The sequence below is a fragment of the Heptranchias perlo genome, chromosome 4, assembly GCF_035084215.1.
Source record: "Heptranchias perlo isolate sHepPer1 chromosome 4, sHepPer1.hap1, whole genome shotgun sequence".
Taxonomy (NCBI): Eukaryota; Metazoa; Chordata; class Chondrichthyes; order Hexanchiformes; family Hexanchidae; genus Heptranchias; species Heptranchias perlo.
In genome coordinates this window covers 47907771-47922483 of record NC_090328.1, presented here as the reverse complement: position 1 = coordinate 47922483, position 14713 = coordinate 47907771, and the positions used below count along the sequence as shown (strand labels likewise).

The window sequence follows — 14713 nt, the reverse complement described above, 5'->3', positions numbered from 1 at the left end:
TGAAGGTCTAACATGTTGCCACTATCTATTGAAATTTCAAGATTGTCACCCCTGCAAATAGTTAATTGCAATCAAAAAGAACACTTAAAAATATGTAAATGCAGCCCTCTTCTCAAAAAAGGGTAATAAAAATGATGATAAGAAATTATCAAAATTATATTTAAATTTCTCAAACAGGCACAAACTTTCACAAACATATAATTAGTTTGACAAGCAATGTCAAATCTTATTAACAAAATACTTATTATTAATTGTAAGATTGAATCTCACATCACTTGGTTCATCCTAAAAGGATGGGATCTTTAGTCAGAGCCCTCCAAGCAAATCTGTTTAAAGTTCTATTTAATTTTCTCCATTTATAAATTCTCATTCATTTACCGTGCTGCTCATTTGCACTGCTGGAGACATAAATATACTCTTGATCAAATCAATTAAAATTTACAGCCTTTTTTCAATGCATCAAACTATAAAATCTTGGATGAAATTCTACACTGGCAAAACCAACACCACAGTGGCAATTTTCCAAGTTTGCAATCCCAGCAGGGAGCCTGCTTGGCAGAAGTTAGAATTTGGGAAATTACCCCCAGATGTTAGATGTTGATCTTAGTGAGCAATAGATGATTTTTAGTAGTGAGAATGCAGAAAATTTGAATAATTATCTTGAGTACCATAGAGCAATATTGCACAATTTTGCACAATGTTCAACTGGGTTAATGTGCAATTAATTTTTCTCAGAAGAGGCAAAATACAATTAAAATAAAACATAGTAACATGATGTAATTACAATAACTATGTAACAATAACAATGTTGCTTTACAATGCATGTTTATAGAATACTGTAAGCTTGCTACAATATCACAAGAGAAGAATGACCACCACTCTGGCAATACCTACTTTCAAATGCACAGACAAGCCAATGTTTTTGCTGTGTACTTTGCGTTGCTGCCATGCCAAGATACTTTCTCTGTCACCCATGAAATGTAGAAAGATGCAAACAGCAAGCATGCTGCCAACAGACATCATATGCATGCTGCAGGTTCGGAGACTCACATGAGAAAGGCGTTGGGCTATGCACCTGGATGACACATTTTTTCTCATAATCCTTATTTTAACATACATCCCATTTCTATGTACTTGCAGGAGAAATCATACATAACAGGTGCCAGCAACCGGAGATGGGAGGGTGTACAGGAAGCATAAAACTCTGCAGATTGTGGGCCTGTAGGCAATCAAGGGCCTCCCCCAGGATCTGGGCTAATACCATGCTTTGTTCATCATTCTTTCTCTCCAAACTCAGTTATTAATTCATTGAAATACAGACAGACTGTGGCTTGCAGCAGCATCACACACAGGCTTTTTGCAAACATGTGACTTGACCTCTGTTGAACCCAGTTGTTGTTCTCATTGCAGCTAATTTAAATGGGCTGGGCAAGCACCAGGAAGGCCTACCAACTCCAATTTAATGCTTGCTCCAAATAGGGGTGTGAAGTTATGTGCTGAAGGCCTGCAATAGGGCAAAATTGAAGCAAAATATTGTGCCCATGGCTATTGTCAAAACAACAACCAAACTGCCAACACCACACAATGCAGCCCTGTTGCACTAAAAAATGGTTCTACCTGTATGCTTCTGGCTGCCCTGTCACAGATTCTCTGGTCTGAAGATACAGCTTAGAATGGCTGATGTCTACTTTCAATGGACGTTCTGTTACTCAGGCATCTGCCCAGTGTTGCAAATATTATTTTCAGAATGATTTAAGGGACAATACATATAGTGCTTATGAAATCGTGATGTAATTGGTAAAATATGTAATTTCTTACCATCACTCTGTTGATTGTGGAATGGTGTCAGTGCATTCACCGCATCTTGCATTTGTTCAGCATTGTTTTCAAAAACTGTTAAAAAATCTCTCAGTGCTGCTTCGGAGGCTGTCTCCTTAAGATTCGCATATGAAGTTAGCACTTCTGCAAATAAAAAGATGCTCTTAATAACTGTTATGACTATACAGGATAAACAAAAATAACTTTTTAAATAAAGATTTGAAAAATATGAAGCCTTTAAATGATTATAATTGTCTCACTATTCTGTGCTGTCGATGCTTATGAAAATAGCTGTAAAACACAGCTTTGCAGTGATCCTAAGGATAGTGTATGAATGCAAATTAAGATATTAACAGTATAGAAATGGTAAATCCAGCACACTACTTCAAACTAAACTGATAGAGTAGGGCAAGGATGTGGTAAAAGATAAATTTAGGATTGATGTCAGGAAGTTTTGTTCCACCCAAGGAATGATCAACACATAGAATCGTAGAAAAGTTACAGCACAGAAGGAGGCCATTCGGCCCATCGAGTCCGTGCCGGCTCTATGCAAGAGCAATCCAGCTAGTCCCACTCCTCCGCCCTATCACCATAGCCCTGCAATTTTTTTACTTTCAAGTACTTATCCAATTCCCTTTAGAAAGCCATGATTGAATCTGCCTCCACCACCCCCTCGGAAAGTGCATTTAAGATCCTACCCACTCGCTGTGTGAAAAAGTTTTTCCTCATGTCACCTTTGGTTCTTTTGCCAATCACCTTAAATCTATATCCTCTGGTTCTTGACCCTCCAATGGGAACAGTTTCTCTCTATCTACTCTGTCTAGACCCTTCATGATTTTGAATACCTCTATTAAATCTCCTCTTAACTTTCTCTGTTCCAACCCCAGCTTCTCCAGTCTATCCACGTAACTAAAGTCCCTCATCCCTGGAATAATTCTAATAAATCTCTTCTGCACCCTCTATAAGGCCTTCAAATCTTTCTTAAAGTGCGGTGTCCAGAATTGGATACAATACTTCAGTTGTGGCCGAACCAGTGTTTTATAAAGGTTCATCAGGGCTTCCTTGCTTTTGTACTCTATGCCTCTATTTATAAAGCCCAGGATCCAGTATGCTTTTTTAACCGCTTTCTCAACCTGCCCTGCTACCTTCAACGATTTGCTGTACCCCTTTTAGAATTGTGCCCTTCAGTTTATATTGCTTCTCCTCATTCTTCCTACCGAAATGTATCACCTTGCATTTTTCTCTGTTAAATTTTATCTGCCACATGTCCACCCATGTCACCAGTCTGTCTCTATCCTCTTGAAGTCTATCACTATCCTCCTCACTGTTCACTACACTTCCAAGTTTTGAGTCATCTGCAAATTTGGAAATTGTGCCTTGTGCACCCAAGTTTAAGTCATTAATATATATCAAGAAAAGCAGTGGTCCTAGAACCGAACCCTGGGGAACACCACTGTACACCTCCCTCCAGTCTGAAAAACAGCCTTTCACCACTACTCTCTGTTTCCTGTTACTTAGCCAATTCTGTATCCATGCTGCTGCTGCCCCTTTATTCCATGGGCTTCAATCTTGAAGACAAGCCTATTATGCGGCACTTTATCAAACGCCTTTTGAAAGTCCATTTACACCGCATCAACTGCATTGCCCTCATCGATCCACTCTGTTGCCTCATCAAAAAACTCTATCAAGTTAGAATGGACTTATAGGGCAAAATTTTCCTGCACCAGTGGTGGAGCATCAAACGTAGCAGGCGACTTATGAGAAAATCATAGGTGCATTGCCCATCCACTGATTTAAATGGATCATAATTTAAATCAATCAGCTATACACATGACCCTGCTGATGGCACAGGATCTCAGAAAATTTCACTCACTGAGCCATAGAGGTTTATAGCATGGGAGGAGGCCATTTAGTACATGCCAGTTTTTTTTTTAAGAGCAATCCAAAACTAATCCCATTGCTCTGCTCTCTGCCCATAGCCCTTGATCTTGCTCTGCTTTAAATGATTATCTACTCTTTTCTTGAATAATGGAATTGTCTTTGCCTCAACTACTCCCTGTAGCAAAGCATTCCATGGGCTAATAAATAACTGTGTATAGACATGTTTCCTAATTTGTCTCCTCACTCTCTTAGTGACAATTTTAAATCGATGGTTACTCGTCACTGACTGCCCAACCAGAGGAAATAGTCTCTGCCTGTTCATTCTATCAACACCATTTATAATTTTTAAAAGTTCTATTAAAGGGCTGATTCTGCAGTTGGGGCCAGCACAAGGAGCACAGGGAAATTAAAGAAAATTTCTACAGCGACCTTCACAAACTCAGGACGTCCCAAAGTGCTTTACAGCCTCCCTCAGTACTGCACTGAAGTATCAGCCTAGATTATGGAATGAGACTTGAACCCACGACCTTCTGTCTCAAAGGCAAGTATGCTACCACTGACACTTGAGTGTGGGAGCGCACAGCAAAAATAATTCTAATACAGTCTTCGTTCAGATTTTTAATGTTGTACTCATATTCTTTTGTTAAGTGTTCATAATCCATCTTTCTTGTGTTAGCACTGTCCACTACTCTTGATATTTTAAAAATCTGGATTATGCTTCCTTTCAATATTCTTTCCTTCCACGAAAACAAATTGAGCACTCTGGATTTCGCTTCATAAATGAAAGCTCCATAATCATTCTTGTCATTCAATCTTCTAAATGTGCCTTGCCAATGGTCTATTTAGAGTTTGAATAATATTTCAATAGATAGTACACAATTTGACTTGCTGATAACAATTTCACTTTGACTGGATACTTTAAGTGGATAGCCACTAATCCCAGCCAAATTTTTTCTGTCAATCGACATTACTTTATTAGACACACTTTTCATGCTTCCTGTTCCAATGTGTATAACTGTATATTTATGTATATTAGTTTTGTTTTCTATTTCTTGTCCTATCCATTTAATCAGTCTGGATCCCTTTTAATGCTACCACTCTCAACATGAGTGTTATTCCATTTTACTGTATATGCTTTCATTGTAAATGTGTTCCATTCTGTCTGAAAAACTACCGTAAAGCTGCACTGTTGTTTGAAGGAAAGGAATCCTGGTTCACATTAAAGAATATGTGTAGTTTAGATCCAGATAAGCCTTTTTTAGAAACACAAGAAGTCCTGAAAGGTTGATTAACTCTTGAAAGTCTGTAGGTACATTTTATTGAAACTATAATGACACCCTTAAAGGTAGCCCAAATCGAAGGGATGAAGGTCTGCTGCTGACTGTTAGAATCTAATCTAAGGTTGGACCATCTCAAACGATAAAAATGACCATAATTTGGCAAAAAATGACCAGAAGCACAATAAGGATGTTGATGAAGGAAGTGGAAGTGTCACGTTGCTGAGGCAGGAGGTGGTCTTCTGTGTTTATGGGCTAGGCGCATTGTTAGGCCGAAGCACAGGGAGCTTTACTGACTTCTGACCTGTGGCATACTTGACGTGACAGTGCTTGCTGGATGCCAAAAGCGGAAAATTACTCCATCTCCTTGCACTGTCCTTACTCATCTGGATGAGAACAAAACCCATCACAACTAAAAAGCTAAAAAAGTACGTGCGGGTAGCACAACCTCAGATTACGAATCACACCGGCCTCTGTGCTCATTTGGGGTCAGGTATGGGGACAAGTTCAGTAGAAAGCCCAACACATCTTGTTTCAGAACAAAATGTTACCAGTAAAATAGGGTCAGACAACAAGGTCATCTCATATGACTGGCTTAACTCCACAGTGGCAGGTCTAAAGCAGAGACAAGCAGCACTCTGTTCATTATATTGTTTTAAAGAAATTATTTTCAACACTATGTAAAGTTCATGCCTGCAAATTGTTGGTGACAGAGTCTTTATTAGTGATTTTACTGCTAATAATGGCAATGAATTTTTGGCAAGGAATTTAATATGGAGTTCCTGTGCTGATAAAAAAAAAAGAAACAGTCAAAATAAAATGTCCACTAATTAAGACACTTTACTGCCATTAAAAACTAACTCTGTAGCTGCCATAATTCCAAACTAAGATCAGAAATCAGCTGACAACACTATGTAATATTCACTTTCCATAACAAAAAAAAAGTTTAAACACAGCTGTAAAAGGCACACTTTCATTGATAAAGACCACCTGCACACCACACAGAGAGACGATCGTTTTCAGAATATCTTTTAACTTAATTTGTGAAAAAAGTAAGATTTTTCACTTGCATCTGTATTGCTCACAAGTTTCAGTCTTACAACCAAACTACTGATCGTCTTTTATGCTTCCAATTGTTTAACAATTATTGTTCATTATTGATAATAACTTCATTATTTTAATAGCTTCCAGCTTTTGACTATCAATATGAGATTAGAAAGTTAGAATGGAACAATGGCTGCTAAAATGTAGATCCTCATTTGCTCATGGGAGGAAAATTAGTTTGCTACTGAAAAAGAAGAGAAAATATTCTGGAGAGGTCTTTACTACTTAAATAATAATCTTTAATTCTGTCATCTTTGCACTATTCAAAAATCTATCATTGTTTCCTTAGATACACATTCAAGTGTCCTTTCATTATTTCATAGAAGTGTTTTCAGATGTGTAATGGAGTGCTAGTTGCAAACTAGTTAAGACTGGACATTTCCTTACTCAAGGGAACCATAAAACTAAAAAGAGTGTTATACAGGAAAGCCTTGTTCACTGAGCGATAAATTATAGTGGTGTTCTATGTTATGAGGATATAATGCAGAACCAACTGCATTTTTGATCGCGGGTGGGGGTTTCCTTTCTCCTTTTTAAAAAAAAATCTCCCTTTCCTCTTTTGTGATTTCTCTGTGCTGAGCACCCTCTGCAGGTGAGAGGTCAGATGCAAATCCTCTGCCAACTCTGCTCTCTGAAATCAATTGCTAGGAGGTGAATGAGCATGACTTTGGAATAACTGTCCTTCCGGCTTCCCTCCCTTCCTGTGTTTGGTCTTTGTTTAGCACCGAAGTTCCCACAGTGGCACAGCTAAGATTAGGAACTCAGTGTAGGGACCATGGTAGTGAACCAACACTTCACCAATCCATTAAGTTTGCTGGTGTTTCAATGTGCAGTGGCACCGTGGTGCCTACAATGCAAAGGGAATTGTTATTGGTTCATAATTTACTTTTTATTCCTTCTGAAGCATTCAGTTATAAGCATTCAGTGTAAACAATGAGTAAACCACTGCTGAAAACCAACAATAAGTCACCGCTAAATAGATTACTTCACAGTTAGCTACTCAGAACAACTAAATGCCTATGGACATTTGCACACAACAAATTGAATATTTTCATATGTATAGAATGGATTTATAAGATGCTTGGCTACTGAACTGCTGTAATACTGCTAAAGTAGTTCCGTGAGTAATTATGTGTCTCCATCTCAGCTCCCTTTGCTCTCTGTCCTCTGAATTCACAACCCCTCTTTTCTTTAGTAGTGCTGAGACAATGCTGCCTTGTAAGGTGCCTGTTAAGGTAGACATAAAAGACCTTCTAGCCAACATTCTTATCTCAACTAACACCACCACTTCGGGTAAGCGTTCTCCAAGGCGGCCTTTGAGACACACAACGCAAAATCGTCGAGCAGAAATTGATAGCCAAGTTCCACACCCATGAGGACGGCCTCAACCGGGATCTTGGGTTCATGTCATGCTACACGTAACCTCACCAGCAGAAAAAAAAAGTTATCTGTTTTTAATACAACTGGACATTCTCTCTCTCTGCCTTGCGGGTCTCTTTCTCTCTGTCTGTGTAATTTGACCCATTGTGTATTCAGTATACTGGGACCTACTGTTTTCCGTGGCTAACCTGTCTGAACACCAACGACACCTTTGATTGGTGTGATGGTGTCCCAGCCTAATATAAGATATGCGATTTGAGAACCTCTCATTCACTCACTCACCTGACGAAGGAGATAATCTCCGAAAGCTTGTGATTTTAAAATAAAATTGTTGGACTATAACCTGGTGTTGTAAGATTCCTTACATTTGAACACCACCAAAAACAGATTAACTGGTCATTCATTCAACTGATGTTTGTGGGACCTTGTTGTGTGAAAATTGGCTGTTGCATGTGCCTACATAACAACAACAACTTGCAATTTATATAGCACCTTTAATGTAGTAACACGCCCCAAGGTGCTTTACAGGGGCGTTTTCAAACAAAGTTTGACTAGGAGAATACACTTCAAAAGTAATTAATTGGCTGCAAAGTGTTTTAAGACAGCCTGGGGACATGACAGACTCTATATAAAAGTAAGTCTTTATGTTCTTTACGACATATCAAGAAGAAGGGCTAGATACAACCAAAGTTAAAAAAACTAAAAAAGAAAATAAGGGGGACATTTTCTCTCTCCCCACTGGGCAGGAACAGACTGGTTAAAAATGGAGCGGCTTTGGTGATATCTAAGGAAATGATAGATGATTCACTGAAGTATTCAAGAGCAGAATTTCAAAGGCGCTTAACATCAGGAAAATCAGAGGTGGAACAACAATGCTGAAAATCAAACTAGTAATCACGGATTAGGCTAGCCATTCAAGGTGACGGATAATTTGAAAGTTAACAGCAGCTTCCATAATTTTAGAAAGTATTCAGATGAGAGCAGTAGGGCAGTATTTGGAAGAGTAACAGAGATTATTACCCTTCTAAGAGATAAGTTTAACAGGAGTAAATTTTTAGCAAACAAGAAGACAGCAGTTGATACTACTTGTCAATAAAGTTACATTTATCAGTACAAATAGTGGATTCACAGAAGTTATGAGCATAGGGTTGGTTTGGGGTGAGATATGCAGAACGTCTGCAAAAAAACAACAGAACGCAGGCAATCAGTTACTTTCTTTACCAGACATCCTGTTTGCTATCTGATGTTCAGAAAAGAAGCCATCTTGCCAAAAGAACCATTTTTCCCAAGTGAGGGTGTGACTGATAGATTAGGACTTCAAACATTTTGTTTGTCAGAATTGGTATCAATCAGGGATCTCATGTTTAGTGCATGTACCTTGCAACCCTATGTTGTACAGTTTAAACTATCTCCAGTCTTCCACACCAGAGTTCATTCTTGCTGATTAAATGGTTTTACAATCTGTTAGGTTACTTTTACTATGCAGCTGCACCATAAAACTATCCACAGCATTTTGACTCAGGTGCTTGAATGGGAAAGCACCACGGGAAGGAGAGCAGGTGGTGGAAGAGTGAATCAGGGTGTCATGAAGGAAACAATGGAAGTTGGGAGGCAGGGCTAGATACCATTTGGTGGTGGGATCATGCTAGAGGTGGTAGAAATGGCAGAAGATGATTTGTAGAATGCAGAGGCTAGTTGGAAGATAAGGATAAGGTTCATAGTTCTCGGGGGGGGGGGGGGGAGGGGAGAAGGGGTGGGGGCAGAACCATGGAAAATGGTTCTGACCCGGTGAAGGATTTTGTCCACCATGGTGGATGAGAATCCTTGGCTGGGGCAAAAGGAGAACATTTCGGAGGCTCTGGTGTAAAAGGTGGCATCATTAAAGCAGATATTGGGAGACAGAGAAACTGGGTGAAGGGAATGCAGTCCTAACAGGAGTCGAAGTGGGAAGGAATGAATCAGTGGGCTTATAATAGATGTCAGTTGAAAGCCCATTCTCAGAGATAGAGGTCCAGGAAAGGAAGAGTCAGAGATGAACCACATAAAGGTAAGGAAGGGTAGGAATCAGAATCAAAATTAATGAAATTCTCTAAATCAGGGTGAAAACATGAAGCAGCCCCGACTCAGTCATCAATGAAATGGAAAGAAAGCTCAGAGAGAGGACCTGACCAGGCTAGAATAACATATCTTACAAAAAGACAAGTATAGCTAGGACCCATGAATGTTCCCATATCAGCACCTTTTATCTGGAGGAACTGAGTGGAGCTAAGGGAAAAATTGTTGACTGTAAGAGGAGGTTCATCAGGTGGTAGATGGAGACTGGTTGGGCTATTATTCAAGGAAGAAGCATAGGGCCCAAAGGCTGTTCTGGTGAGGGGTGGAGATGTAGAGGGACTGTATATCCATAATAAAAAGAGGACAATTAGGGCCCGAAAACCAGAAATCATTAGAATGGCAGGGGGTATAGGTGGATAGGGACTGGACAAGGGGGAAAAAATAGTCAAGATAAGAGGAAATAAGTTCATTGGGACAGGAGCCAGTTGAAATAATTGGTCTACCGTGACAGTGCCGTTTGGCACTTTGGGGAAGAGGTAGAAACGGGCTGTGTAGGAATGGGGAACTCTGAGGCTGCAGGTGCTTTGGGGAAGATTTCTAAAGGAAAGGATATCAGTAATGGTCTGGGAAATGATAGCTTGGTGTTCAGTAGTGGGGTCATGGTTCAGGGGAGGTAGAAGGAGTTGTCAGAGAATTGGCATTCAGCCTCAGCAAAGTAGAGGTCCTTCTACTATACAACAACAGCACCCTCTTTTTCATTGGGTTTAATAATGATGCCAGGATTGGATCTGCGAGAATGGAGAGTTGCCAGTTCAGTGGGAGATAGATTAGAGCGAGTGAGGCAAGTGGAGAAACTGACACAACTGATATCACACTGACAGTTCTTGATAAAAAAAATCATGAGAGGGTAGGAGACTAGAAGGAGGGGTCCTGGTTAATCAGGGAGACTGAAGAGAGGAGAAAGGGTCAAATGTACAGGGGAATGCCTCCTGACCAAAAAGGTAGGCATGGAAGCAAAGGTGATGGAAGACAAGCTTGATCAAATTCGTTAAGTTGGAAGGGTAGGGGGATGAAGCTGAGCACAATCATTCAGGGTCAGAGAAGATCATGAAACTATGGCAAGGGGTGAGATTGGAAGGAGAATGGAGTCAGAAGAAAGTGGAGGAAGAGAGATCAGAAGATAGGTAGGCATCCAAGAGTAGTTGAAGCTTGTGGTCCTTGCTACCTGAAAGAAAGAAAAAAGTTCTAATGCTGGTCTATTAAAGTGTTTAGTCTACCATCTTCCAAAGTTGAGGACGTGAAGGCAAACAACATAACAAGTGGCCAAAATACAGTAACAAGGGTTTTCTGATCAATCCATGATTTGCTAAAAATTACCTAAATATTGGGCAGGTAACTTTATTGAGACCTTTGATGAAATAATGGAGAGGATTGATGAGTGTAGTGCAGTTGATATTGTGTATATGGACTTTCAAAAGGCATTTGATAAAGTACCACATAATAGACTTGTTAGCAAAATTAAAGCCCATGGGATTAAAGAGACAGCGGCTGTATGGATATGAAATTGGCTAAGGGACAGAAAGCAGAAAGTAGTGGTGAACAGTTGTTTTTCAGACTGGAGGGAAGTATACAGTTGTGTTCCCCAGGGTCAGTATTAGACCACTGCTCTTTTTGATATATATTAATGATCTGGACTTGGGTGTACAGGGCATAATTTCAAATTTTGCAGATGACACGAAACTCGGGAATGTTCTAAACAGTGAGGAGGATAGTAACAGACTTCTAGAGGACATAGACTGGTGAAATGGGCAGACACATGGCAGATGAAATTTGACGCGGAGAAGTATGAAGTGATTCATTTTGGTAGGAAGAATGAGGAGAGGCAATATAAACTAAATTATACAATTTTAAAGGGAGTGCAGGAACAGAGAGGCCTAGGGGTGTATGTACAGAAATTTTTGAAGGTGGCAGGGCAACTTGAGACAACTATTATAAAAGCATATGGGATCTTTGGCTTTATTAATAGAGGCATAGGCCCCGATATTTACTCGGAGCCGGGAAGATAGCGGGGGGGGGGGGGGGGGGGGGAGCAGGAGGATTTTAGGACGGGACCCGCACGTCGTGACGATTTTGAAGGTAGAGCGTTGTTTAAATTTTTGCAACAGGTTTCTCACCCAACAGCCAGCCAGATTGACAGGCTGGTTGCATGTCGGGTGGGCGGGAAAACAGCTGGGGAGAGATTGGAGTCTTCGAGGTTTGGATGGTGGGATGGGGTGGGGTGTTGGTTGAGCAGGGATCGGGGTCTTCGGGATTTGGATAGGGAGCCGATCGCTGCTGGGGGGGGAGGGTAGTTAGACATGTTTGGGGGAGGAAGTCGGACATCGTTGGGGGGGTGAAGTCGGACATCGTGGGGGGGGGGAGTCGGACATCGTGGGGGGGGGGAAGTCGGACATCGTGGGGGGGGAAGTCGGACATCGTGGGGGGGGGGGGAAGTCGGACATCGTGGGGGGGGAAGTCGGACATCGTGGGGGGGGATGGGGCGTATCGGATATCATGGCGGGGAGTCAGCCAATCGCGGGGTGCGTAAAAGGTAAGTTTGGTATACCGTGGGGCAGCACCCCTACTCCTCCTAGCCCACAAGCAGTGCAATAAAGGCACTTACCTCATGGATCCGGCCCTTCTCGCCTCCTTTTACCTGCTGGGATTTCCCCCGCGGCCCGGGAAACCCATACTGGAGGCGTTAAATTCTAATGCCTAATGAATTCAGTTTAAAATCGCCACATCAACATCTGCTAATCATCTAAATTGCTCTGATAATTACTGACCCGCCTGTACTAATTATCGACCCGCCTCTGGCAAGTAGGTTACTCACATGCATCCAAATGTGCCTCTGTTAAACCCGGAAGTTGGAGCCCAGTTGTGGTCGCGCTTCAAATTTCTATTATTTTAACTTTCCACCTGCCCCCAAACCCACCCATTCTTGGGGGTTAAAATTCCCCCATAGAGTATAAAACTAAGGAAGTTATATTAACATATGATTGGCACCTGTTATAGACCTCCACAAATTGCTACGGCTTCTAGCCTGGGCCCAATTTGCATTATGGGAGACTTCAACTTTCCTTATATTAAATGATCCGATGGTGAACCATTTACAGAGTAGCTGAGACTTTTGTAGACACCACGAATGACTGTTTCCTTACACAGCTTGTTGGTGAGGCAACTAGGGATAAACAAATTCTAGATCTGGTTTTTAGCAGTGATCCTAGTGCTGTATCAAACCTCTATGTGGGGGAACACCTGGCCAGCTTTGATCATAAAATCATTAGGTTTAATCTTATTGGCCAATCCAAGGCTGCAGCCAATATAATGCTGGCCCTGATCTTAAGAGGAATAACTTTACAAAAATGGCTGAAGATCTGGCAAAAGTTGACTGGGCAACCCTACTAGATAGACAATCAAGTACCGAGGACAATCGGGTCTATTTAAAACCATTCTCAAACAGAATGAAGCCATATATGTCACAGTGTTTAAAAGAGTCTCAACGGCAATTAGGGATGGGCAATAAATGCTGGTCTTGCCAGCGATGTCCATATCCCAAGAACGAATAAAAAAAAGGCACATGGTAAAACAAAATCATTATGGTTGATGAGGAATGTTCCGAGGTAAATTCGATTGAAACAGAAGGCATTCTACACACTTAAGGCATTTAACCCACAGGAGAACAGGGAAAAGTATCACCATGCAATTAAGGGAGACAAAAACAGCCATAAAATTAGCCAAGAGATCTCTGGAAAAAATGATGGTGCGTAATTGCGGCAATAATAGCAAAAGCTTTTTCAGCTATGTCAGAAGTCAGAAGGCCATAAAGTAACATATAGGGCCACTAAAGGATATTGTAGGGCAGATTCAAACAGATTCTCAGGTTATGGCAGAGCTGTTACATGACTATTATGCATCAGTCTATACTCATTTAGATGATGCTTTTGTTCCAGATGAGAGGTGCTCAGTATTGAACAGCATTATTAATATTAAAATAGATAGTAATGTCATCTTGGATAGATTAGGAAAGCTCAATATTGATAGGGCTCCAGGTCCAGATAATATCTGTCCAAGGGTGATTAAGGAGATGGTGTAGGTACTCTGAGAGCCCTTTGCCCATATCTTTAATAGTTCAATAGAGTCAGGGATAGTTCCCTTAGACTGGAAGCTAGCTCATGTAGTTCCTATTTTCAAAAAAGGACACAAATCAGAGTCAGGGAACTGCAGGCCTATCAGCCTGACATCAATCATTGGGAGGATGCTAGAAGGGATTGTAAGGGATGCCCTCTACGATCACTGGGAAAGGGAAGGGGTCATTAGAAATTCACAACACGGCTTCCGAAGAAATAGGTCGTGCCTAACAAATTTGATAGGGTTTTTTGAGGAAGTCATTAGGGTAGTGGATGAGGGAAATACAGTAGATATTATCCACCTGGACTTTCAGAAAGCCTTTGATAAGGTACCTCACACTAGGTTATTTCACAAGATAGAATCTTGTGGTATCAATAGAAATTTGAAAAGCTGGATTAGGAATTGGCTCCAATCCCGCAGCCAAAAAGTTGTTGTTAACGGATGTGGTTCAGCTTGGAGACATATTACTCGTGGTGTCCCCCGGTGATCGGTTCTGGGCCTGCCACTCTTCACGGTCTTTATTAATGACCTGGTGTTGGGAATATGGTAAGTAAGTAAGTTTACAGATGACACCAAAATCTGTGCAAGGGTTAAGACGGTAGTGCAGTGCAATCAAATCCAAAAAGATTTAAATATGCAAGGGGAGTGGGCCACACAATAACAAATTGCATTTAATTTAGATAAATGTAGTGTCATGCATGTTCGTAGGGCCAACACAGAATACACGTATCAATTGCAGGGAACGATACTGAAAGAGGTTGAGAGAGAAAACGATCTTGGTGTTATTGTGCACAGATCACTAAAGGTTCATGACCAATGTTGAGAAACTGTAGCTAAAGCTTACAGGGTATTGGGTTGTATTGATAGAACCATTCAGTCTAAATCAAAGGACACCATTTTCAAAATATATAGATCGCTGGTCAGACTGCATCTAGAGTACTGTGCCCAGTTTTGGTCCTCACACATAGCGGGTGATATAGTGGCCTTGGAAAAGATCCAGGTGAGTGCTACAAGAATCATTCTGAGCT

At 40.9% G+C, this 14713-nt stretch overlaps 1 protein-coding gene across 5 annotated transcripts in view; it reads right to left on the bottom strand.

The window, feature by feature from the left end:
- LOC137320906 (centromere protein F-like) overlaps positions 1–14713 on the bottom strand; it is a 346288-nt gene that overhangs the window by 5966 nt on the left and 325609 nt on the right. For all 5 annotated transcript variants that reach the window (XM_067982890.1, XM_067982888.1, XM_067982891.1 and 2 more), the window contains one exon: positions 1819–1962. In XM_067982890.1, the coding sequence (XP_067838991.1) occupies positions 1819–1962 (144 nt within the window). The remainder of the gene's footprint in view (positions 1–1818; positions 1963–14713) is intronic.